The sequence below is a fragment of the Mobula hypostoma genome, chromosome 8, assembly GCF_963921235.1.
Source record: "Mobula hypostoma chromosome 8, sMobHyp1.1, whole genome shotgun sequence".
In the NCBI taxonomy this organism is placed as follows: domain Eukaryota; kingdom Metazoa; phylum Chordata; class Chondrichthyes; order Myliobatiformes; family Myliobatidae; genus Mobula; species Mobula hypostoma.
Window position 1 is genome coordinate 13474839 of NC_086104.1, and position 27957 is coordinate 13502795.

The 27957-nt window shown below is 46.3% G+C and overlaps 1 protein-coding gene across 3 annotated transcripts in view; it reads left to right on the forward strand.

The window, feature by feature from the left end:
* The window catches only part of kif26ba (kinesin family member 26Ba), a 380767-nt gene that overhangs the window by 276518 nt on the left and 76292 nt on the right, over positions 1-27957 (forward strand). For all 3 annotated transcript variants that reach the window (XM_063055472.1, XM_063055473.1, XM_063055474.1), the window contains one exon: positions 26122-26328. In XM_063055472.1, coding sequence (XP_062911542.1) covers positions 26122-26328 — 207 coding nt within the window. The remainder of the gene's footprint in view (positions 1-26121; positions 26329-27957) is intronic.

Here is a 27957-nt window from a genome sequence, read left to right on the forward strand (position 1 = left end):
TCCCAAAGTCCAAACACATAATGGTCAGTGGGTTAACTGGTCATTGTAAATTGTCTTGTGAAGAGGCTAGGTGTAAATCTGTGGGTTGCTAGGTGATGCGGCTCATTGGGATGGAGGGGCCTGTTCTAAATAAATAAATGAAATAAAATAAATCTCTGTTCTAAAGGGACCTTATTATGATCTTGCACTTTATCAGTTACCTGTGCTGCACTTCCTGTATAGGAGTTGCACTTTATTTTGTATTGTTATTGTTTTAACTTGTTCTACCTGAGTGCACTGTGTAATGTCTCTTCCATTTTGCACGCACCTGCCCTCACCCCATCCACCCGCAGCAATGACAGGGACAGGGTTCCTCTTGTCCTCACCTACCAACCGATTAGCCTCTGCATCCAGCACGTGATCCTTCGTAACTTCCGCCATCTCCAACGGGATCCCACCACCAAGCCCATCTTTCCCTCACCCCCTCCACTTTCTGCAGGGATCGGTCCCTACGCGACTCCCTTGTTCACTCGTCCCTCTCCACTGATTTCCCTCCTGGTACTTAACCTTGCAAGTGGAACAAGTGCCACACCTGCTTCCGCACCTCCTCCCTCACTACCAGTCAGGGCCCCAAACAGTCCGTCCAGGTGAGGTGACACTTCACCTGCGAGTCTGTTGGGGTCATCTACAGTATCCGGTGCTCCCGGTGTGGCCTCCTGTATATCAGTGAGACCCGACGTAGATTGGGAGACCGCTTCACTGAGCATCTACGCTCCGTCCACCAGAAAAAGTGCGTTCTCTTGGTAGCCACCCATTTCAAATCTACTTCCCACTCCCATTCCGACATGTCTGTCCATGGCCTCCTCTACTGCTGCGTTGAGGCCACAATCAGGTTGGAGGAGCAACACCTTATATTTCATCTGGATAGCCTCCAAGCTGATGGCATGAACATCGATTTTTCGAACTTCCATAATTGCCCTCCCTCCCCGCTTCACCTGTTTTCCTCTCTCACCTAATCTACTTACCAGCCCATCACCTCCCTCTGTTGCTCCTCCCCCTTCCCTTTTTTCCATGGTCTTCTTTCCTATCAGATCCCCCCCTCCTCCAGCCCTTTCACCAATCAATACCAGCTCTTTACTTCACCCCCTTCTCCTTCCCTGGTTTCACCTATCACCTGTCACCTTGTACTTCTTCCTCCCCTCCCCCCACCTTCTTATTCTGACCTCCCCTTTTCTTTCCAGTCCTGATGAAGGGTCTCGGCCCGAAACGTTGACTGTGCTCTTTTCCATAGGTGCTGCCTGACCTGCTGAGTTCCTCCAGCATTTTGTGTGTGACACTGTGTAATGATCTGATCTGTGTGAACGGAAGGCAAGACAAGCTTTTCACTGCATCTCGGTACATGTGACAAGAACAAACAATTCCAGTGTCAATGAATTCTAGGAACCCCAGCACTCCCAGGTTTAAAGGGAAATTACATGAAGCCACGTATGTCCTTTGTATCCTGTACTTGGCTCAGGTGAATCAATTTACCAGGATAGAGCATGGACGTCTTGCAATGTTCATTATTTGGATAGAGATGATGTTTCACCGATCTGGCCACGCAGCATTGGTTTATTTTACAGTGTGTGTCACTGCCCAGACTTTCTACCTGTGAGTCTCCTAGCTCTGCTTTCAAGAATGGGCAGTGCCGTGGTGCTCTCCGCCTTTCCCTTCTCCTATTGTCCACTCAGGCTCCTATCAGATTCCTTCTTCTCCAGCCCTTGACCTTTCCCACCCACCTGGCTTCACCTGTCTCCCCTCCACCCACCTTTTTATTCTGGTGTCTTCCCCTTTCCTTCTCAATGTTGGAGCAGAGTCTCAACCCGAAACACTCAACTATTTATTCATTTCGATAGATGCTGCCTGACCTGCTGAATTCCTCCAGCATTTTGTGTGTAGTACTTTATGTTGGGCAACCTTGGGGCTCCACCTTTTGAGTGTCAACCTCCAGAGTCGCCAACCATGGGTTTCGAACACTGGACTCACCAACCTTGAGGTTGGACCTTTGAACTTACCCACCTCTGATATCCAACCCCAGGACTCGCCGACCTCGGGAATCACTGGCCTTTGTGATTGGTGTCCCTTGGACCTCTGACCTCGGAGCACCCTGACCTTTGGATCCTTACCCTAACTCTTCATTTACTGCCGTCGTCCCTCTCATGTCCCTCATCCCTACTCCTCGACTCTCAGCTGACCAATGACTCAGTTTCACCAGGGCTCCTGGGTGTCACACTAGGTCAGCCTCTGCCTGAACTCTGTAATTAGACCCTTGGGTCTGCGTTTGCCCAGAGGCGAGTGGTCCTGGCAAAACCCACAGAGGGTCTCACTCAGCTGTTCTGAAAGTACTGCTAGAAAGCACCCATTTTCCTCATGGGTTAAGTGCCACTGTTTCCAAAATGGCTGCTCTTTGATTAAGGATATCGATAAGTCAGCCATGATGGAATGGTGAACCAGATCTGATGGGCCAAATTACCCAACTCTGCTCCTTTGTCTAATATAACTCCATCTGATCAATAAGTCTGCACAACATGGAACAAAGCACAGCAAAGCCACATAATTAATTATCCAAGCTCTGTGAAAAAGACGCGAGTAATGCCGAAGCCTAGTCTCCTCACTAATATGCAGTTTCAGGCATTCCAGGAGCATGTTCGCTGCTCTAGACTAGGAAAATGTTTGTTACACTATTAATCATCTACAAACAGTTATTACTTTCAGCCAGTAACTCTTCTATCCATCTTGTAGGTAATTCCCCACATCTGCTTTCCTCGCCTGACACTGCAATTATATCCCTGCAGTCCGGCAGCCGATAGAGAAATGAAATAGGCAGGCCCAGAGAGAGAGAGGGGTGCACACGGGCTTTATTTCTGCCTGTCAATTTCATATAAAAATCTCTCTTTATTCTCTGCAGAGTAACTTTTGATGAATAACTGTTCCAATAATGGTCCGGACGGAATCTGAAACTGAGGAGTGAATGGGACTCAGACCTCTTGCCCACACTCCACTCCTGTCCTCACCCCACCCCTCCACTCCACTCCTGTCCTCACCCCACCCCTCCACTCCACTCCTGTCCTCACCCCACCACTCCACTCCACTCCTGTCCCCACCCAACTGTTACTGTGCTTCTGCTAATTTTCCAATTCTTTTACATCTATGTGCAGTCTATTTCTCTTTTCCTCTATCTCTAGCCCTTATCTTACAGCCCCCATTTTATAGAACATAGTACATCACAGGAACAGATCTTTGGCCCACAATACCATGCCAAACTGATTAAACTAGTAATTAAACTCCTAGCTAAACTAATCACTTCCGCCTACAATATGTTCATATCTGTCATGGTGTCCCTGTTTCGGTGCTCCCATGCCCCGGAGTATGGTTTGCTGCTCCTGTTCCTTTAAGACAGACTGCCAATTATTGCCTGTCACATTCCTTCATGCAAAGCTCTGTACTTAAAGGCCTTATGCTGAGCACTCAGTGCTCAACCATAGGAGTTGCATTTCTAGTACAATTGTTTGAGGTTTTGCCTTTGGATTTTGCTTTGCCGTCTTATTTATTTTGAGTCTGAGTCTGAGTGTATTCTAAACCTTACTCTGTACTTGTGTTCAACACAGTCTCTCTATCCTCTACACGTTCATGTACCTACCTAAGAACCTTTCAAACACCTCTATAATAACTGTGTCCACCACCACCCCTCACAGTGCATCCATCACTCTCCCTGTAAAAAAACACTGCCCCGCACATCTCCTCTGAATTTTCCCCCCTCACCTTAAACATGCACCCTCTAGTATTAGACATGTGCTCTAGAACATAAAAACAAGGTTGTAATGCAGAGGTTTTGTAAGTCATTGGTCAGAACACACCGGAATACTGTGAGGAGTTTTGGCCCCCATATCTCAGAAAGGATGTGCTGGCATTGAAGAGGGTTCAGAGGAGGCTTACAAGAATGATCCCTGGAATGAAAGGGTTAATGTATGAAGAGTGTTTGTAGGCGCTGGGCCGGTATTCGCTGGATTTTGGAAGAATATAGGGTGATCTATGGAATATTGAAGTGGATGTGGAGAGGATGTTTCCCGTGTTGGGGGAGTCCAGGACCAGAGGGCACAGCTTCAGGAGGAATTCTCTTTATTACAGGGATGGGGAGGAATTTCTTATGTGTCCGCAACACTCTGGTTTCTTTAGGTCACGTTCAGAGCGGTTGCTGTGGCAAGTCATTATACATCCAAATAGAATTCTTTCTATGGTGCAACTATAAAATTGGTAAGAGTCAATGAGAACATCCCAGTATTTTTTAGCCTGCTGGGGAAATGAATGCATTAGTGAATTTTTTTGGCTTAGACATCAACATAATTGAACCAACACAGACTGCAGGTGATGTTCATGCCTGGGAACTTGAAGCTCTCAACCCTCCCAGACTCTACACCATTGATGTCGACAGGAGCAAGTGCACCACTCCCCCTCCTGCAGTTCATGGCCATTTTTAATTGCCCTCGAGATGTTGGTGGTAAGCAGGTTCCCTGAGTGGCTACAGTCCTCCCAGTGAAGGTGATCCCACTGGAACACAGGAGAGGGAATTCCACGATTTGGATGAAAGACCAAGGATATTGTGTGTCAGTAGAGGTGATGGTGCTTCCATGTGCCTGCTGCCTAAATCAAAGTTCAAGATTCAAAATACATTTATTACCAAAGTATATATACTATACAACCTTGAGATTTGTCTCCTTACAGTCAGCCACAAAACAAAGAAACCCAATAGAACCCATTGAAAATTACCATCAAACACCCAATATGCAAAAAAAAACAAATCGTGCAAATAATAGAAAGTAAGCAAGTAGCATTCAGAACTGAAATTAACAAAATTGAGTTCACAGCTACGAAGCAAGTTATTACTGCTGTGTGTCCAAGGGCCTGTTCAATGCAAAGATAGATAAACCTCACTGAGCAGTGAGATGAACACCAGTCCATCCCTCGCCTCCTGCCCCGACATCCCAACCTTTTCAATCTGGCCCAGCACTTAAATCGGTCAAACACCGGCACGTTGCTCACCCTCGGGCCCAGGCCTCGCCACCTCGACTCCACCTCACCTCAATTCTGCTGCTTCGAATTGGCTTTAACATCGCTCCAGCAATCACCAAGACATCGGCACGTTGCTCACCCTCGGGCTCAGGCCCCTCCCCCCACCTCGCTGCAACCGTCCCACACCTTCCAGACTTTAGTTCACGCCGACAAAATGCCAGGTTGTACAGGCTGTTCAAAAGCAATCTTGATAGTGAAAGTTGAGGACTTGGGAGGTGCCATCGGAATAACCCAGGCGTGGAGGGAGGGGAACGTCGACTCAGACCATGAGAGGCCTGCGTCGGGCATTTTCATGCCTTACAAGGTGCAGATTGGAAGTCTGTGTGGGGCGCCACTCCTCGCACAGATGAGGTGGGGAGAGGGGCCTGAGCCCGAGAGTGGGCAATGTGTGATTAAGTGCCTTGCTCAAGGACACAAACACGCTGCGACAGCTGAGGCTTGAACTAGCGACCTTCAGATCACTAGATGAACGTCTTAACCACATGGCCACGCGCCCACACAAGCGTGGAACTGCATTGTAACCATTTGTAGATGGTAAAGAACCAAAGTGAAAATAGAAAAAAGCTGAGAATCTTTGGCAAGTCGGGCAGCATCTGTGGAGAAAGAAAACAGATTGAATTCTTCAGGTCACCGTCTGTTCTTCAGAGCTGAGAAAGAGAGCAGCCAGTTAGTTTAACACCACTGAGGGGAAGGGAAGGCATGGGTTAGATAGAGGGAATAGCTCTGTTAAGGTGAAGGCAGATTGCCATGTGTATAAACTGTAGGTTAAGTCAGAGACACGAGACTGCAGATCTGGAATCTGGAGCAATGGACAAATTGACGGAGTAACTCTGCAGGCCGGGCAACACCTGTGGAGGGAAATGGACAGTTGACATTTCGGGCCAAGGCCCTTCATCTGAGGTGCTTTATTCTTCCCTCCTTCCTTTCCAGTCCTGATGAAGGGTCTCATCCAGAAAAGTCGACCGTTTATTCCCCTCCGCAGATGCTGCCTGACCTACTGCATTCCTCCAGAATTTTGTGTGCGTGTGTTGCTCTGGATTTCCAGCATCTGCAGAAGCTCTTGTGTTTATCCCTGTAAACAGTTTAACAGTCTAAGTACTACATCTGCCCATTCACCTCACCACTCACCTCCATTCAGAGCCCCAAATAGTCCTTCCAGGTGAGGTAACACTTCACCTGCAAATCTGCTGGGGTGTCTGCTGCTCCTGATGTGGCCTCCTCTGCACCCAACATAAGCTGGGGAACTGCTTCGTCGAGCACATCCACTTCAGCTGTCGAGAGTAGATCTTCCCGATGGTCAAACATTTTAATTCCCATTCCCATTCCTGTTCCAACATATCAGCCCAGGGCCTCCTCTTGTGCCAAGATGCGGCCACCCTCAGGGTGGAGGAGCAACACCTTATATTCTGTCTGGGTACCCTCCAACCTGATGGCATGAATATCGACTTCTCCTTCCAGTAAACAAATTTCCGGCCTCGCCCCCCCCCCCCCCCACTTCCTCCATTCCACACTCTGACCTTTTACTTCTTCTCACCTGCCTATTACTTCACCCTGAGTCTACTCCTGCTTCCCTGTCTCCCATTGTCCACTCTCCTCTCCTATCAGATTCCTTCCTCTCCAGCCCTTAACCTTTCCCACCCACCTGGCTTCACCCATCACCTTCTCGCTAGCCTCCTTCCCATTCACAAGACAAGACAAGACAAAGGAGCAGAAGTAGGCCATTCAGCCCATCGAGTCTGCTCTGCAGCTCCCCCATGAGCTAAACTATTCACCTATCTAGTTCCAATTTCCGGCTTTTTCCCCATATCCCTTGATACCCTGACTAATTAGATACCTGTCAATCTCCTTCTTAAACACCCTCAATGATCGAGCCTCCACAGCCATATGTGGCAACGAATTCCACAAATCCACAACCCTCTGGCTAAAAAAATTTCTGCTCATCTCTGTTTTAACTGGGTACCCTCTAATTCTAAGTCTATGGCCTCTTGTCCCGGACTCACCCACCAAGGGAAACAACCTTTCCATATCTACTCTGTCCAACCCTTTCAACATTCGAAACCTTTCTATGAGATTCCCTCTCATTCTTCTATAATGAATACAATCCAAAAGCCGACAGACGCTCCTCATATGTTAGCCCCTGCATTGCAGGAATCATCCTCGTAAATCTTCTCTGAACTCTCTCCAACATCAGTGTATCCTTTCTAAGATAGGGTGCCCAAATCTGCACACAGTATTCCAAATGAGGTCTCACTAATGCCCCATAGAGCCTCATCAACACCTCCTTATTCTTATACACTATTCCTCCTGAAATGAATGCCAACATAGCATTCGCTTTCCTTACCGCCAATCCAACTTGGTGGTTAACCTTTAGGGTATCCTGCACGAGGACCCCCAAGTCCCTTTGCACTTCCAATTTTTGAATTTTCTCCCCATCTAAATAATAATCTGCCCGATTATTTCTTTTTCTGAAATGTACAACCGTACACTTGTCAACGTTGTATCTCATCTGCCATTTCTTTGCCCACTCTCCTAAACTGACTAAGTCTCTCTGCAACCTTTTCGTTTCTTCAACATTTCCTGCTCCTCCACCTATCTTGGTGTCATCCGCAAACTTGGCCACAAAACCATTTAATCCATAATCCAAATCATCGATATACATCGTAAAAAGAAGCGGCCCCAACACTGACCCCTGCGGAACACCACTAGTAACCGGCAACCAATCAGAATAGGATCCCTTTATTCCCACCCTTTGCTTTCTGCCTATCAGCCAATGCTCCACCCATTTCAATATCTTTCCTATAATTCAATGGGCTCTCATCTTATTAAGCAGCCTCATATGTGGCACCTTATCGAAGGCCTTTTGAAAATCCAAATACACAACATCCAGAGCCTCCCCCTTGTCAATCTTATTCGAGATTACCTCAAAAAATTCCAATAAGTTGGTAAGGCAGGATCTTCCCTTCATGAAACCATGCTGGCTTCGGCCTATCTTGTCATGCACCTCGAGGTATTTCATAACCTCGTCCTTGAGGATTGACTCCAATATCTTTCCAACCACCGATGTCAGACTAATAGGTCTGTAATTTTCTTTTTGCTGCCTCCTTCCTTTCTTAAATAGCGGAACTACATTTGCGACCTTCCAGTCCTCCGGAACCATGCCAGAGTCTATTGATTCCTGGAAGATCATTTCCAATGCTTCCACAATCTCCAAAGCCACCTCCTTCAGAACCCTTGGGTGCACCTCATCCGGGCCGGGAGACTTATCTATTCTTAGTCCACTTAGCTTCCCAAGCACTTTCTCTCTAGTTATCTTGACTGTATCTAATTCTATTCCCTGACACCTCTGGCTATCAGGTATATTGCTCATGTCTTCCACTGTGAAGACTGATGCAAAATACTCATTCAGTTCCTCCGCCATCTGTTTGTTATCCATTATAATTACTCCAGCATCATTTTCAATCGGTCCCATATCTACCCTTGTCACTCTTTTACTCTTCATATATTTAAAAAAACTCTTAGTATCCTTTTTTATGTTAATCGCCAACTTCCTTTCATAATTCATCTTTTCTTTCCTAATGACTTTCTTAGTTTCTTTCTGTAAGTTTTTAAAGGTCTTCCAGTCCTCATTTTTCCCACTAATTTTTGCTTCCTTGTACGCCGTTTCCCCCACCTTTTTATTCTGACATCTTCCCCCTTCCTTCTCCGAAGAAGGGTCTCAGCCCAAAGCATTTACTGTTTATTGATTTCCATAGATGCTGCCTGATCTGCTGAGTTCCTCCAGCATTTTGTGTGTGTTGTTCTTGTGTTTAAGCCTCATCAGATGCTGCCTGAACTGTTGAATTCCTCCAGTAGTTCTGTGTAGGTTAAGTCATCCTGTTAATAGGTTAATGAGTGAGTGTCAGAGTGTATGAACAGCAGAATATAAAAGCTATGAAATACCCAGTTGGTCAGATTGCTGTATATAATCTAGACCTTGGTGAAATTTGTTAAATTTTCATCCAAATTTTCTTGAATGTTTTGATAAAAGTTCATCTCTGGTATTGCATTCGAGCTGGATTTTGTTGTAGCTCATGATTTTGGATCCGATGGTTCTGGCAAAGTCAGCGTTAATACCTATCCCCAACTGCCACTGGGAGACTCTTGGATGACAGAATAATGGAGTGCTATGTGGGAAGAAAGGGTTAGATTAACCTTGAGTAGGCCAGAAGGTCAGCACCACATTGAGGGCTGAAGGGCCTGTACTGTGCTGTACTGTTCCAGGTTCTGTGTTCCAACGTTGTCTCATGCTGCCCTAACAGCGGCAAAGTTCACTTCACATGACAGCACGACACATTCGTCATCGCTCTGGCAACCCGCCTCTTCTGATTCTATTTTTGAGGCGGAGAGATCAACTTAAATTGATCGGTACAAAGTATTGGAAATAAGAGATGCAGGGTTAAGTGTATTGTTTCACATTTATAATGACTGCATCATCATCGCAGGGAAAGTGCTGGTTATCCATTCTGTGTCCGTAGTAGTGATGAAGTGAGACACTGGCTGGAGCACCAGACTAACCCTACGCTCTTATTTGTGTTAATGAGGGAATTGACACCCTCTTGAGGTGTCATTCCCAGAGCTGGATGAATTGATCCATTTTCCCAGTCAGCTCGACACTGTGGGATTGGTACATTGTTTCCTGCGGAGAACCGCTCTGAGTGGATGTATGTTTCCCAGGAGGAGGGAGAGGAAACAACTTTGCATTTTTACAGAGGCATAATGAGGGAAGATGAATGGACCTTTGAGGCCATGCAGCCAGAAATCAGGAATAAAAGGTGGCACGGCGTAGCGTTTGGGCCAGGCATCTCAGAGCCAGTAGTCGGGGTTCAATTCCCGCCAGTTGTCTTGTGAGGATTTTGCGTGTCGTCCCCGTGACTGCATGGGTCTCCTCCAGGTTCCCCAGTTTCTTCCCACATTCCAAATACAATGCAGGTTAGGTTAGTGAGTTGTGGGCAGAAGCCTGGCGATATTTGTGGCTGCCTAGAGCACATCCCTGGACTGTGCTGACTGTTAACACAAATGATGCATTTCACTGTGCGTTTCGAGGCACACCTAACAAATAAAGCTAATCTCTCAGTCTGTTAAAGGTTGCAGCTCAGAGGGTACAGGGTTTTAGTCACCAGCCAGAAGCCTGGACTTCACTGAGGTTCTCTGCACAAGTGTGAACTTGCACTTGCCACACTGCAACAGTGACCAAAGCTCAAAGTACATAAATGTCACCATATACAATCCTGAGACCATGCTTCAGTAAGCTAATCATTGATTGTAAAAGGCATCCAGAAGTTGTGTAAAATGCTACATAAATATGGTTCTGACTGCCTTTCGTATCGTCTGATCAAATGATGATGTATGGATTTAAAACATGGGCCATTTGGGGATGGTGGCCATAGCCTTGATCAGTCAAGAAGATTTGGAAATGGGAGGGTCTTTAATCTCTCTGCTATCCCCGCGCTTGCAATCTGTGTGCTCCTTGCCATTAACAAACAGCCTCTAGTAAAGTCATTCTCAATTAATGCGCCCTGTACCATACTCCTAGCTAAAGTATAAAACTATAATCCACCAAGGCTGTTTCGTCCTTGCCTACTGAATTATTTTTGTCCCTGATTTTTCTAACATTACCCTCATCTTGCAGCTGGAGGTACGTCCTGAACTTACTCTTGATAAGTTTGTTGCTAGGGAGATTCATTTAACTCCTTATGGGATTTTTACATTCAGTGGCCACTTTATTGGGTACCTCCTGTAGTTTATAACGTGGCCACTGTGTGTATTTCTGTCTGATCGTGGTCTTCTGCTGCTGTAGCCCATCCACTTCAAGGTTGGCCGTGTTGTGCGTTCAGAGATGCCCTTCTGATAGAGGTATACAAAATTATGAGGGGTATGGTTAAGGTAAATGCAACGTTTAGGAGAAGTTTGGATAGGTACATGGAAGGTGGTGATATGGAGGGCTATGGTTCCAGTGCAGGTCAATGGGAGTAGGCGGTTTAAATCGTTCTGCACAGACTAGATGGGCTGAAGGGCCTGTTTCTGTGCTGTACTTCTCCACGACTCCATAAGATCACCTCTCACTCTACTACACTCCAGCACTCCAACGAATGAAGCTCTAGCCTGCCCAAATTCTCTTTAATTCAGAGGATGACAGAATCAATGCATCAGAGAAGAGAATGATTGCCTCTCAGTGGTTATCATCTCGCTTGCCACCAGGCAGCTGTAAGATCGGGGTTCGATTCCTGCTGCTGTCTGTGAGGGATTTATACATTTCTCCCCACACGACTGCGTGTGTCTCCTCCCACATTCCGAGAACGTACAGATTAGTGTTAGTGAGTCGTGGGCGTGCTATGCTGGCACCAGAATCATATTGTCACTTGTGGGCTGCCCAGCACATTCCTCACTGATTTGATTTGATGCATTTAGTGCATTTCACTGCATGTTTGAATGGATGCACGACAAATGAAGCTAATCTAATCTAAGATTCATGGCGGTGAGTTTAAAGGATGATGAATGAACTGAAGGGTTTCCTGGAGCACTGACTTCTCAGTATATAACTCAGCAGCCATTCCCCACAGCAGTTGACTGGCTCAGCAGTTGTGTCTTTCTTTCCCACAGACTGAGTCAGCTATCAGTAAACCACAGGTTGGATGTCTCCAAATCCTCTCTCCCCTTCCTCCAAGGCAGATCAGCTACGTTACCTATTGTCACTGATCTTGTTCTTTAAAAGTAATTCTGTTTGTCTTGGGCTTTTCATGGTCTAATACGATGCCGATCAGCAAATCCTGGAGATTTGTTTCCAGCATTGTTGGGGAGGATCTTGTGGGATAAGAAAGTTTTAACAGAGCAGGGTTTTATTATGCACTGACATACTGCACTGTGCACAATGCCAGTCAACAGGAATGCAGTTCCACAGATCATCTGACCATTGCTAGTGGGGATCTGTGCTAGTTTTTAGGTGAAATTAATCTGGTAACAATTTCTGAATGCCTACAATTTTGTTCTGCAAAGAGAGCCTTCTGTTCAGATTAATTAGAGGGGATATGCAAAGACAAAGGGAACTTGCCATAAGACCATAAGACGCAGGGGCAGAATTATGCCATTGGGACCATCAAGTCTGCTGCTGCTTTCCATCATGGCTGATCTATTATCTCTCTCAACCCCGTTCTCCTGCCCTCTCCCCATAACCTTTGATGCCCTGACTGATCAAGAACCTCTGCTTTAAATATACCCAATGACTTGGCCTCCACAGCCAGCTGTGACAATGAATTCCACAGACTCACCATCCTCTGGCTAAAAAAATCCCCCTCATCTCTGTTTAAGTTGACTTCCCTCTATTCTGAGGTTGTGCCTCTTAGACACACTCACTATAGGAAACATCCTCTCCACATTCACTCTATCTCGGCCTTTCAATATTTGATAAGTTTCAATGAGATGATCTCCCCTCATACTTCTAAACTCTGGCAAGTTATATAATCAGAAAGTACTGCAGCATAGAAATAGGCCTTTCGACCTATCTAGTCCATGCAAATATGATCTGCCTAGTCCCATCTACTTGCAACCAGACCATATCCTTCCTAACAATAGGAATTCTGCAGATGCTGGAAATTCAAGCAACACACATCAAAGTTGCTGGTAGACGCAGCAGGCCAGGCAGCATCTATTGGAAGAGTCTCAGTCGACGTTTCAGGCCGAGACCCTTCGTCAGGACTAACTAATCCTTCCTAATCCTCCCGTCCGTGTATGTATTCAAACTTCTAAATTAACCCACATCTATCACTCTGCTGATAACTCATTCACACTCAACCACCCACTGAATGCAGACACCCCCCGCCCCATGCAGATTCTCCGAAATATTTCATTTTTCACCCAAACCCATGTCTGCTAGTTCTAGTGTCATCATTCTGGGGGGGGGGGGGAGGAGGGGGGTTGGAATTTGCATGCAATCACCCTATAGATTATTTGCTGCCCATTGCCTTAGGGCAGCAATGAAGGTCCTCCATCTCTGGTGGTGCTCAGGGTTTCCTGTATCATGTCAGTAGTTTCCTCTTGGTTTTCACTGCTGTGAAAACTTAGTAGATGCATGGATATTAGGGATATGGAGGGTTATAGTCCTGCTGCAGTTTATTGGGAGCAGGCAGTTTAAATGGTTTCAGCATGACTAGATGGACCGAAAGGCCTATTTCTGTTCTGCACTTCTCTATGACTCTGTGCCTGTCAGTCGTGCAAGTCCCGGGTGGATACTCGGGAATACCATTGCACTCGGATGTAGAAGGAATCTTCACTGCTGTTTCCGTAACAATTTTGTTTGACCAGTCCGGGTTGTTTGCCCTGAGCTGAACCCCCAAACCTGGAGGACAGGTGGACCACTCTAAGTCTAGCCTCTGCCCTTTGACCTGTTTGGCATGGGTGACCCTACCAAGAACCGAAGCATAAAGCCCCAAGTCCGGCCAACGTAGCTCTCTGGTACATTGAGGCATGAAAGCCTCCAAACCCAACCACAAGGTTGTGGTCCTCTTGCAGGATTCACCCTATATATACACAACGTAATTTAGCACAACTCTGTAAGATCTTCGTGAGTTCCTTTCACAACCTCAGGAAAGCCCCCCAGAGATTCTGAAGTACAGAGTGAAAGGCACAAAAGTATCTTGCAAATATCAAGCCCCACTCAGTACTGACTATGTCACCTTTTCTCTTTTGAAGTTAGTTGTGGGTTAAAATTGTTGCTTTAAATTCCTGACAGGATTTGCCTTTCAGAGGAAAAGTAGAGCAGAATCCAACCCAGTTAGGAAGAAGTGGGAGATAAGGATGTTATCATAACAGGATGAGGAAAAATTGGAATAGGAATTGGTTTATTATTGTCACCTGTATCGAGAGAAAATGAAAATCTTGTTTTGCATACAGATCACATTGTCGCGCAGTGCATTGAGGTAGAACAAGATAAAATAATAACAGAACGCAAAATAAAGTGTAACAGGAGCAAAGAAAGTACCGTAAGGCAGACAATAAGGTGCAAGAGTCCAACTTATACTAGGAAACTATTTAAAAGTCTTGTAATAGTCGGAGGATGGCGGGGTGGAGATAGGTATGTCTCTACCAAAGGAGGTGTGAGGCTCTCCTTCCCTCTGCTAGCCTGCAGGTCACCCTCAGGCAAGGTGTAGCCCCTGCTTAATCTCTCAATCAGGGTCAGGTGAAGCCGGTGGTGGATAGTCGTATGAACAGCTGGTGCATATCAGAAGTCCTCGTTATGTGATCACTGACGCCAGGCAGACTATCTCTGAAGAGCATTGACAATGGCTGGGGTCACCCATCTTGTAAAGACACTGCCCTGAAGAAGGCAATTGCAAACAGCCTCTGTAGAAAGATTTGCCAAGAACAGTCATGGTTATGGATAGATCATGTTCACCCACGATATGTGACACGGCAAAATGATGAAGATAATCGTGGGGTAGAAGCTACAGGAATTTGCAGGACAGTGTGCCAGCATTGAGAAAGTCTTCATGCTTCTGTTTTGTAGAATACCTCCCACCATTCACCATTTCTCTCCCCCCCACCCCGTCATATACCAATCCCCAACTTCAATCCAAATCCCACCCTCCACACTCACAAAATAAAGTCAAGTGTTTCATAGAATACTTGGGAAAATTTAACCTTTGGCTAAGTTTAAATGCCACCACGCTGTGGTGGGCAAAAGTCATGTGGTTGAATGTCTCTGTGCGTCACTGGAGTGACAGTACAAGGTCAGATATGGTGAACAGAGTCTTTGGGTTTATTCACACAAGCAGCAACTCGTGATTAAGTGCTGTCTGACTTTGCTTCTCAGCTTCTCATGAATGGTGTCACATGATCCCCGTCAAATGATTACATCTGCGTTCTGCCAAAATCCCACTTGACAGCACAAATCTCCAGTAATGCTTGGCTTCCTTTTTGCATTTAGTGTCCAAGGTATCCTGACACATTTTCTGATCTTAAACATGTTGTGTCAGCATTTGCATCAATCAGAGCTGTCATCACAAACAGCAGGAGTCAGCTACCTGATACCTGCCTCCCCCATTGTCGGCCCTGCTCCTCATAAACAACATGTCTGATCTCCCACTTCACTCCTTCATAGCCAAAGTTTCAAAGTAAGTTTATTATCAAAGTACATATACGTCACCATATACTACCCTGTGATACCCTTACCCAACACTATCTGGCACATGTCCCCTTGGCATTACTACCATTGGGGAGGAGGTACAGGATCCTGAAGACCCACACTCAATATTTTAAGAAAAGCTTTCTCCCCTCTCCCATTAGATTCCTGATGTTCCATGAACCCACAAACACTATCTCATTATGCATCTTCATCATCATCACCATCATTATGAACTGTATCGTATGACACGGGCGATCATAGTCTTTCTGAGACCATGATCGTTCTTGACAGATTTTTCTACAGAAGTGGTTTGCCATTGCCACCTTCTGGGCAGTGTCTTTACAAGACGGGTGTCCCCAGCCATTATCAATACTCTGTAGAGATCGTCTGCCTGGTGTCAATGGTTGCATAACCAGGACTTGTGATAAGCACCATCCACCACCTGCCCCCGTGGCTTCATGTGCCCCTGACTGGGGAGATAAGTAGGTGCTACACCTTGCCCAAGGATGACTGGCAGGCTAGCGAAGGGAAGGAGCACTTTACACTTCCTCTGGCAGAGATGTATCTCCATCCCACCACCTAAACTGTGATTTATACTCTTTTTTTTCCTCTCTTGCATTGCACTGCTGCTGCAAAACAACAAATTCCACTATACACTGTATGTCAGAGGTAATAAACTTGATTCTGGTTTTGATTTGGAAATACTGAGCACTGAGCCTCTTGTGTTAAGAATTCTCAAGAGCTTGCTGGTAGTGAACGCTGGGCAGTGATGTAATCCTGTGACGACTCAGCACCATCTCACAGTCACAGAGCAATAGAGTGCAGAAACAGGCCCTTTGACCCATCTTGTCCATACCAACCCATTCTTCTGTCTAGCCCCATCGACTTGCCTCCAGACTATCACCGTCCATACCCCTCCCATCCGAGTGTAGATTTTCGTAATTAAAATGGCAAAACAAAATGTAACAACTCCTTTATTGTTAACCGAACACAGAACATAAAGTGCGGTTAAAAAGCTTCACATCATCACGTCAGACCAGCCTCTTACAGTGAACCCCAACTCAGGGTCAGTGGCTGTGAATTATGCCAGCATTTCCACCCCTCATATTAACTTCCACATGTACCTGTCCAAACTTCTCTGAAATGTTAGAATTGAACTCACATCTATCAGTTCCCATGGCAGCCGGTTACATGGCAGCCACCACCGTCTGAAGATCCCCCTTGAATATTTCGCTTTTCACCATATCTCAGCTGTCATTTCTGGCCAGTCCTGGTCCTCTATCTCACCGTGAACTAAACAGTAAGCAGTGACGGCCCTGCTGCTCTTCTGCGGACAAGTAGGTGGCTTCTGTAGAGACCACTTTTACACTGGTAGTATATTATTTGTGTCCTGTGGGTAGGAACTCTGTAACTAGTGATTCATTGAAATCAAGTACAGAGCACGTGAGAAAGCCGCTGTGCCCTCCTGCTCTCTGATTGTCATTCAATGGCAGTGGAAGGGGTCACAGGAACTTAATTCCCAGCATTGGCTTTCATCTTCTGCCAGCAGTTCAACTTGGCCACTGCAACTTCCTGTAAATATGGTGAACTAATAAAGAGCCAGAAGGCATATATAAAAGGTGGAGGAGTCTAGGAAGAGAGGGCACAGCCTCAGCATAGAGGGGCGTCCTTTTAAAACAGAGGGTGCAGAGAAATTTCTTTCGCTGGAGGGTGGTGAAGTTGTGGAATTTGTTACTACAGGCAGTTGTGGAAGCTAGGTCGTTGGGTGCATTTAAGGCGGAGATTGATAGGTTCTTGATTGGACATGGCATCAAAGGTTACGGGGAGAAGGCCGAGAAGTAGGGTTGAGGAGGGGGAAAATGGATCAGCCATGATTGAATGGCGGAGCAAACTCAATGGGCCAAGTGGCCTAATTCTGCTCCTGTGTCTTGTGGTCTTGTTATGGTCTCATATACACAGAGTGTGGTTGTAAGACAATAAAATCATAAGACACAGGAGCAGAATTAAACCATTTGGCCCATTGTGTCTGCTCCACCATTCCATCATGGCTGATTTATTTTCCTTCTCAACCCCATTTTCCTGCCTTCTCCCTATATGCTTTGACACCCTGACTAATCAAGAACCTATCGACCTCTGCTTTAAATGTACTCAATGACTTGGCCTCCACAGCCATCTGTGCCTTATCTCCTTACCTGCCCATCACCTCCCTCTGGTGCTCCTCCCCCTTTTCTTTCTTCCATGGCCATCTGTCCTCTCCTGTCAGATTCCCCCTTCTCCAGCCCTGCATCTCTTTCATCAGTCGACTTCCCAGCTCTTTACTTCACCCCTCCTCTCCTCCTGGTTTCAGCTGTCACCTACCACCTTGTACTTCTTCCTCCCCTCCCCCCACCTTCTTGTCCTGACTTCTCATCGTTTTCCCAGTCCTGAAGAAGGGTCTCAGCCCGAAACATCGACTGTTTACTCTTTTCCATAGATGCTGCCTGACCTGCTGAGTTCCTCCTGCATGTTTGTGTGTGTTACTTTGGACTTCCAGCACCTGCAGATTGTCTGCTGTTTGTGTAGTATGTCTCCAACCTACTAACCCTAGCTAATACGTCTATGGACTAGGAGGAAAATCTAGAGGAAACCTAAGTGATCACGGGGACAATGTACAAACCTCTTCCAGAGAAAAGCAGAAGTTGAACCCCAATCTTACAGCGGCGTTATAAAGTGTTACACTAAGCTCTATGATTGAGAGGAGGGTGTAGGTGGTGTTGGAAAGGTTGTCTTGCAGCCTTGGGACAAGGGAGTTCTCTGTGACCTCTCTGAGCGAAACCCGGAGGGGTCATAATAGCTAATGTGCCAGTAGACATCATATGTTTTCTCGCCTTAGCAGTGTTGCTGCACGCAGCCTCTGCTGGAGTAATGATGAGTAATTACCGGGCTGACTGTCCACTCGGCTTCAGTAAGTCGGTTTCCTTCGTCGATTAATTGATGATGGACCGATAGAGTTGTGGGATGGCTGAGTGGGTGCTCCATCGCTCCTGTTGCTTATGAAGCTTGCTGTCTGGCTGGGAAGGGCTTGGGGATTGATTGATGAGTGACTGGACATGCAGGGCAGTGGAGGACCACCTGCTGTCCACCTAAATGAAGCCACGTGAATCGAACCCTGAAGTGAAATAACCAGGCGAGCAGGCAGACAGCTGAATAGGTGGTCCTCGCTCTCCGCCAAGCTGGCAGACGTCTGAGGCGAGGCCGTTGGAGAGGCTAACTCGGCCGGAAGACAGTGCCTCTCATTTCTGCAGCCTCTTCCACCTCCCCTCATGTGTTCCATCGGAAAAAGAGAGAGGCATTCAGCCCACTGATCCTGTAGTCTTCAGGAATTCTCGGGTTTGAGGTGTGCTGGCTCAACAGCAGTGTCACTTGAGGTCATATTTTGGTCAGTGTTAGAGTCACTCCATTTTGAGTGCGCTCAGCCAGACTGGTTCTGAAGCTGAAGCCGCAGTGTTGCATCTGCTGCCGTCAACAGAATATCACAGATTGGTCTAATCCACAAATTCAGGAAACTGGCAAATAAAGAACTTGTTGAAAACTTGCCAGCTACAAAAAATAATGTGCATGGGCTCCCTGTTCTGTGTCTATCAGTCGCCTTAGACATTGGAATATTTGGTTTGAAGCACTGTGTGCTCATCAGGTGCCAGGAAATTCCAGGATTAGTCAGGCTGCCTAAAGATGTTAAACAACACACGATTTCCCCAGGTGACACTGGTTTTTCACAGACAATGCTGGGTCTCACACAGATTATACTCGGTCTTACATACATGATACTGGGTCTCGCACAGACGACACTGGGTCTCACACAGACGACGCTGGGTCTCGCACAGAGGACATTGGGTCTCACACAGACGACGCTGGGCCTCACAGAGACAACGCTGGGCCTCACACAGACGATGCTGGGCCTCACACAGACGACGTTGGGTCTCACACAGACGACGCTGGGCCTCACACAGATGACGCTGGGCCTCACACAGACGACGCTGGGTCTCACACAGACGACACTGGGTCTCACACAGATGATACTGATCTCATATATATGGCACTGACTCTCACAGCAACCCTGGGTCTTGCAGGTACACTGATTCTCTTACAAATGGACACTGGGTGCCTCGCGGATAACACTGATTCCCTTACAAATGGACACTGGGTGCCTCGCGGATAACACCGATTCTCTTACAAATGGACACTGGGTGCCTCGTGGATAACACTGATTCCCTTACAGACACTGGGTGCCTCGCGGATAACACTGCATCTCTTACAAATGGACACTGGGTGCCTCGTGGATAACACTGATTCCCTTACAAACGGACACTGGGTGCCTCGCGGATAACACTGCATTTCTTGCAAACGGACACTGGGTGCCTCGCGGATAACACTGATTCCCTTACAAATGGACACTGGGTGCCTCGCGGATAACACTGATTCGCTTACAAACAGACACTGGGTGCCTCGCAGATAACACTGATTCCCTTACAAATGGACACTGGGTGCCTCGCGGATAACACTGATTCCCTTACAAACAGACACTGGGTGCCTCGCGGATAACACCAATTCTCTTACAAATGGACACTGGGTGCCTCACGGATAACACTGCATTTCTTGCAAATGGACACTGGGTGCCTCGCGGATAACACCGATTCTCTTACAAATGGACACTGGGTGCCTCGTGGATAACACTGATTCCCTTACAGACACTGGGTGCCTCGCGGATAACACTGCATCTCTTACAAATGGACACTGGGTGCCTCGTGGATAACACTGATTCCCTTACAAACGGACACTGGGTGCCTCGCGGATAACACTGCATTTCTTGCAAACGGACACTGGGTGCCTCGCGGATAACACTGATTCCCTTACAAATGGACACTGGGTGCCTCGCGGATAACACTGATTCGCTTACAAACAGACACTGGGTGCCTCGCAGATAACACTGATTCCCTTACAAATGGACACTGGGTGCCTCGCGGATAACACTGATTCCCTTACAAACAGACACTGGGTGCCTCGCGGATAACACCAATTCTCTTACAAATGGACACTGGGTGCCTCACGGATAACACTGCATTTCTTGCAAATGGACACTGGGTGCCTCGCGGATAACACTGATTCCCTTACAAACGGACACTGGGTGCCTCGCGGATAACACTGCATCTCTTGCCGCTGTCTCGGGGCCTTCACACCCAATATTCAGGCGATAGGAATCTGTCACATTGACATCAAGTCTGCCGAACCTGGTGACATCTGCATCCTCCTGAGACAGCAACGACATTTCTCTCAGATCCCTGGTGCAACTTAGGACAAGAGCATCGCATCCAAGTGAGCTCTTGTCCTCCGCTAGTTACTAGTCTGGTTGTGGTGCTCAGGTTTGGGGGCAGTTGCTCTTGCCTCTGCTGCCAACAATCTGTAACTGAGATGGCACCAATACAGCTTAACCCCCTATTGTTTCTGATCAAAGACTTTTGTTGAAGTAGGTGCTTTGTCTTACTGACGTGCTGATAGAAGGGAGGCTTTGCTCTTAGACAAACACTTTAAACAAATGGCGTTCAAAGCATCTGGACGTCCTCTGATTGGCTGCTTGGGTGCTATTCACTGTTATGGGTGTTTCACTCTGGTGAGTATTTGATCTGCGTATAATTCTGTCTGAGTGAGCAGAAATTAAACACTTCTGATCCTTTTCATGTTTAACAATGCAACGTCCGTTGTAGTCATTGCTTCCAGCTGTTCTCTTGAATGTCGGCCTCCCCACCTTGCATGTGCACTCAAAGTCGAAAGAAGACCCATGGCATGCCACGGAGACAGAACCAGGTTCCAAGCCTGGAGACGGGCAATCTCTGAATGACACTCTGATCAGAGGTGGGGTTTAAGGTGGAAGAGAAGGTGGGCAGGTTTAGGAGGAGGGAGTGAAAGAGGGGTGAAGGCATTTGACCATGGTGGCTGAAGGAACAGCAGCAGTAAGGTGGTGGAAGGAGGGAGAGATCAAAGCCTCTGTCCTCCTCCTCTCCACCATCTTGTCCTTCACCTGTGATCTTTGGAACTGCCAGTTTTCTGTGTGTCTGCCTCTCTTCAGTGCCTCCTTGAAGAGCAAATTTCAGAATCAGAATCAGTTTTTTATGACTGACAGGTTCAAAGTTCAAACTAAATTAATTATCAAAATGCATACAGTTTACGTCACCATATACAACTCTGGGATTCATTTTCTTGCAGGCATACTGAATAAGTCCAATAACCATAATAGAATCAATGAAAGACTGCATCAACAGGGCGGACAACCAGTGTGCACAAGACAGCAAACTGCAAAAAAGAAAAAGAAAATAATAAAATAATAAATAAATAAATAAGCAATAAAATATCAAGATCATGAGATGAAGAGTCATTGAGTGTAAGTCCGAAAGTTGTGGAAACAGTTCAGTGATGGGGTGAGTGAAATTGAATGAAGATATTCCCTCTGGTTCAAGAGCCTGATGGTTGAGGGGTAATAACTGTTCCTGAACCTGGCGGTGTGAGTCCTGAGGCTCCTGTACAGCAGTGAGAAGAAAGCATGTCCTAGGTGGTGGGGGTCCCTGATGATGGATGGTACTTTCCTGCAACAACACTCCGTGTAGATGTGGTCAGTGGTTGGGCGGGCTTTACCTGAATCCACTACTTTTGTAGGATTTTCAGTTCAAGGGCATTGGTGTTGCCATACTAGGCTGTGATGTAGCCAGTCAAAGTAATCTCCACTATTGAAGTTTGTCCAAGTTTTAGATGTCATGCCTTATCTTTGCAAACTTTTAAGGAATTGGAGGCACTGCCGTGTTTTCTTTGTAATTGCACCTACGTGCTGTCACGAAATTTGTTCTTTTGTGGCAGCAATACAACACAAGACACAAAAGGTTACTGTAAGTTTCAATAAAAATTAAAGTCAATAGTCTTTAGAGGAATAGAGAGGTAATATTCATGAGTTGGTAAACCGTTCATGGATGTTCAGAAATCTAATAGTGGGGTGGGGGGGAAGAAACTCTTCCGAAAACATTGATGGTGGGTCTTAAGGCTCCCGTACCTCCTCCATGATGGTAGTTATGAGAAGAGGGCATAAACTGCCTCCTTTAAAATGGTTCTCCAATGGCCTCCTTTAATCTGTGTTCTTCCCAGAGGGAGCAGGGAAGACCTGCCTTTCCACTGCATGTAAGGTGAAGGGGGGAATGTTGAAAGGAGATGTGGGGGACAAGGTTTTTACACAGAGGCTGGTAGGTGCCAGGGGTGGTGGAAGCAGGTACAATTGTGGTGTTTAAGAGGCTGTTAGAGACACACAAATGGCTAGGGAATGGCAGGGTATAGATCAGTAGAAATTTAGTTTAATTTGGCGTTGTGTTCAGCACAGACATAGCAAGTCGAAGGGCCTGTTCCTGCTCTGTGCGGTTCTACGCTCTCTGCCTTTTGTAGGTGGTACATGTTTCAGAAGTAATACTCAAGGCAGAGATCAGTGCTGACGGGTAGACCATGACGTTTGTGCTAGTTTTGAGGTCTTGATCTTCTAAATGTTTTCCCCTCAGCCCCCTAAGGTTGTGCTGGCACTTTGAATTTCACCATCAAAGTCTACCTTCACCAAGAAGGGACTTCCAGAATGTGGGAACTAGTTCCAGGGTTTGACCGTCAACTTTTCTTGTTGGGGGGGCGCGTAGGGAGCAATGTTGGTAGAGGACCTTTGTCTAATCAATGTTGGGTATAAGGCTCTTTCTCTCGTATGCTTTGCTGAAAGCATCAATGATGAATTGGAGTTAGATTCATAGAGTGCTACACCTTCATCTCTTCTAGTCCACACCAAATCGTTTATTCTGCCTTGTCCCATTGACCTGCATCTGGACCATACCCCTCCATACCCCTCTCTAAACTTCTCTTTAATGCTGCAATCGTACCTGAGTCCACCACTTCCACTGGCAGCTTGTTCCACTCTCTCACCACCTTCTGACCCAAGCTGGATCTCGATTGCTGAGGTCTGGCTTTCAGAGTGTAGCCACCATAGGCTGAACGGTGAACCTTTCGTTCTGAAGATTAGCTTCAACTTGGGCAGCTCGGAGCCTCCCTGCTTCTGAGTACAATAGGGGCGAACTCTTGCACTCGGAGCATTGTTGCAGAGGTCTGCAAAATCACAGGCTTCGCAAACCCACTAATGACTTGCAGTGGGAGAGACGGCCTCAACTCCCAAACTGAATAAAAAGCCAAACACAGAGTGAGTCCATTGTACTTTAGAGGGAACAGTGCCAGTTGGCTGGAAATGGTGCTCTCCCTCCTGCTCCCCTCAACCCTGAACACACAAACCTTCTTGGTAATCGTAACCGGTCCCCTTTTAGCTACTTTGATCAGCATTGAAATGCTGTGTCTGAAAGAAGGCAAATGGGCAACAGGAAATGGAGCATGAAGAAGCAGTTTTTAATCTTCTCAATTAATTTCTTGGCTCAGTCTTGCGGCAGTATTAAATGTCAGAGCTCTGACACAGAGTTTCCTCACTTGTTTACCATTTCATTTGGTGTCACCGCCTGCATCTGTTTCCTAAATGTATTTGATCTCTTCTGATCTTTCTCCTTCTAATTTTTTTCTTCCCCCGCCATTTCTGCTCCTCTGAAAGCCTCCCACCAGTTTTTTTTTTGATTTAGCAAGCACAGAATAGATGGGCCAAAGGGTCTGTTTCTGTGCTGTAGGGCTCTATGACTTCACAGCCAGTGAGGCCACTTTTGTGTAGGGTGTAGAGTGTCCAAGTTGTCTGATGCTCCAAGTTACACCATGGGGTCAATTAGTAATAATTAATTGCTTCCAGCTGGTAAGTATGGGGTTCCACCTGTCAGTCATTACCCTTGCAGTTGGCCAGTGAGTTATCAAGGGAAAACCTCTTCATTTCAGGATCAGGAGGGAGAGCCGTGATGAAATTCTGGAATTCTGCAGATCTAAAGTCAAAAGGTTGAATCTCCTTCCATGCTGCATTGATGAGTGTGGACGGGGCTTCAGAGGAGGTCTCCATTCTCTCAAGTCCGTGAAATGTCAGGGAATCTCAGTGTTCACCTTCACCTCACTTGCTCCAGTGAGGGACAGAGACCAGCCAATAGTGTGAGATCCATACGCTACAGTCACCACGGTCCACAAAACGTTCTGCAGATGCTGGAAATCCAGAGTCATGCGCACAAAACGCTGGAGGAACTCAGCAGGTCGGGCAGCATCGATGGAGAGGAATAAACAGTCGACATTTTGTGCCGACAGAGTCCCGGCCCGAAATGTCCTCTGTTTATTCTTCTCCATAGATACTGCCTGACCTGCCAAAATCAGAATCAGAATCGGGTTTAATATCACTGACATATTATGTCGCAAAATTTGTTGTCTTGCAGAAGCAGTATAGTGCAATACAAAAATTACAATAAGAAATATACGTATATTGAGAAAAGTAATTAACTGGTGCAAAAACAAAAGCAAAAATACTGAGGTAGTGTTCATGAGTTGGTTCACAGTCTGTTCAGATACCTGATGGTGGAAGGGAAGAAGCTGTTTCTCAAGCATTGAGTGTGTAAGTTCAGGCTCCTGGACCTTCTTTGTGATGGTAGTAATGAGAAGAGTTTGCAGACGATATGAAGATAGGTGGAGGGACAGGTAGTTTTGAGGAAGTAGAGAGGCTATAGAAGGACTTCGACAAATTAGGAGAATGGGCGAAGAAGTGGCAGGTGGGCACAGTGTCGGGAAGTGTATGGTCATGCACTTTGGTAGAAGAAATGAAAGGTTGGCTATTTTCTAAGTGGAGAGAAAATAAAGCGGAGAGGCGCAAAGAGACTTGGCAGTGCTTGAGTCTGTGGTAAAGAAAGCAAATGCGATGTTAACATTCATTTCAAGAGGACTAGAATATAAAAGCAAGGATATAATGTTGAAACTTTATAAAGCACTGGTGAGGGCTCAGTTGGAGTACTATAAGCAGGTTTGGGCCCCTTACCTTAGAAAGTATGTGCTGAAACTGGAAGGGGTTCAAAGGAGGTTCATGAAAATGATTCCAGGATTGAATGACTTGTCATTTGAAGAGCATCTGACAGCCCTGGGCCTCTATTCACTGTAATTCAGAAGAATGAGGGATGACCTCATTGAAACCTATCAAATGGTTTAAGGCCTTGATAGAGTGGACGTGGAGAGGATGTTTCCTATGGTGGGGGAGTCTAAGACCAGAGGACACGGCCTCAAAATAGAGAGGCATCCTTTTAGAACGGGGATGAATGGAATTTCTATCGCCCGGGAGTGGTGAATCTGTGGAATTTGTTGCCACAGCCGGATGTGGAAGCCAAGTCTGTATGTATATTTAAAGTAGAGGTTGATAGATTCTTGATTGGTCAGGGCAGGAAGGGTTACAGGAGGAAGGCAGGAGATTGGGGATAAGCAAAACTGGATCAGCCATGATGAAATGGCGGAGCAGACTCGATGGGCCAAATAGCCTAATTCAATTCCTATGGTCTTATGGTAATAGGCAGGTGAGAGGAAGCAGACGGCCAGAGTGGGGAATAGAGGAAGGGGGCATAGATTAGTTTACTGGAAGCATCAATCGATATTCATGTCATCAGGTTGGTGGGTACCCAGATGGAATATGCCCAGTGTGTTGTTTTTCTTTGTGTGCAGTTTTTCGTTAATTCTATTGAGTTTCTTTGTATTTACTGTGAATGCCCTCAAGAAAATTAATCTCAGGGTAGTATATTGTGACATTTATGTACTTTGATAATAAGTTTACTTTTCAACTTTGAAAGGCAAATTCCTGGGCCGGCATTGGTTCATATAATAAGGTGTGTCAGGTGAAAGGCAATCTACGAGGCATTCAATGTGTCCCCTTCCTCTCCCCACAGGTAAAAGTCATGCTGCGAATCTGTCCGGCCTCCATGGGGGACTTGTCCGAATCCAGCTGCTTCTTCAAGGTGGACCCTCGTAAGAAGCAGATTACCCTGTATGACCCTCCGGTGAACGGGCTGCAGAACTCCTCTCAGAAGAGAGGCTGTCTAGTGCCGCCAAAGATGTTTGCCTTTGATGCCGTCTTCCCGCAGGACTCTTCGCAGGTCAGTGTATTCACTGTCTACTTATGTGGCAGCCTTCCGAAATACCACTCGTATTCCAAGCACCCGCCCCTCTTGTATCCTTCTGTCGCTGAGGCATGGGGGGGGCCGGAGGGAGCGGGCTGCAAGAGCTACTGGCTGTTAGCCATATTCAACATGCTTTTCTGTGACCATTTACTGGGACAACAGGGGTTCGTTCAAGCTTGTTTCTCTAACCCCGGCTGATCACCGGCTCAGTGCCTCAGCTGGTAGTGCTGCAGCCCCACTGCACCAGGGAGCTGGCATCCAGCACTGGCTATGCAGAGTTGCATGTCCTCTCTGTCACCCTCTGGGTTTCCCCCAGCTGCTCTGGTTTCCTCTCTTGTCCAAAGAGCTGGGAAGTGGGGTTCACCTGAAGCCCATGTTGAATTTCTATTTTCGTCCGACTGTCAAAAATGGTGAGCAGTCATTATTCCAAGATTTCAGGTTATTTTAGCATACAAATGCACAAATACTAAACTGTCTGTCTGTCTAGCCACCTGGCTATGCTTTTGATGTACACAAGCCAAGGTCGTCCTCTAAGTTTGCTCCCCTCAATCTTTCCAGAGAGTATGAGTTTTTCTAGTTCATCTTTCCGCATGATGTGTCCTAGGAATCTGAGTTGTCTTTCTCTTATTGTTGGTATGAGTGATCGAACTGCTTGGGCTCTTCTGAGAACTTCTTCATTCGATGTGTGTGTGGTCCATGGTATTTTTAACATTCTCCTATAGAACCATAGTTCAGCTGCTTCTAGTCTCTTTTCCATTGCTGGAGAAATGGTCCAGAAATACTAAACTAACTAAATAAAAGGCTGAGAAACAGTGCCAAGAGGTGTGTAGAAAAAGAATAAAAATGCGCTTCTGAGAAGTCTATCACTTATATAGATAAGATAACTTTCTTAGATGGAGATAAATTAGTTAATAGACTACATAAAACAATTACATTATGTGGGTAATGTGATGATACTTAGCCAATGAAAAATGAGAAAGGTGATAAACCATTAGTTTAGCTGCTATACCGCTTTCTGCCAGAGAGTGTGAAAAATACATGAGTTTGTTAAAAAATACAAATCCTTTAAAAAGTATTATTAAAAAAAGACAGTGGTTTCCAACACTATTTGGCTGATGTGGACACAAGGGCCTATGAGTTAAATGATTCTATAAAATGTGAAGCACATTTGATGAGCTGCGGACACCTGCTTATGTTTCTTACAGGGAGTTTGTGTGGAGAATCAAGGTAGGTGGAAAAAATAAGGCATTTTTGTTCCATTTTCTTTCCTTACAGTTGTAAAGGAGGCTATGAGGCCCAGTGAACCTGTCATGACTCCTGGAGTCCCTTGTCAGTCCCATTCCTCCACTCACCTGTCTAACCTATTCCCTACAGGCCCATCAACTGATTCACCTGCACACCTGGGGCAACTTAAAGGCGCCCAATTAAACGAACAGTCTTTGGGACAAGGGCGGAAACTGGAGTACCTGGGAGGGGGCACCAACACAGTCACAGTGAAAACGTGCAAACTCCACACAGCCAGCCAGTCAATCTCTGTTCCTCACTAACACCAATCTTCGTAATGAATGAACAGGAAATTTTGGAGGGACTCAGCAGGTCAGGAAG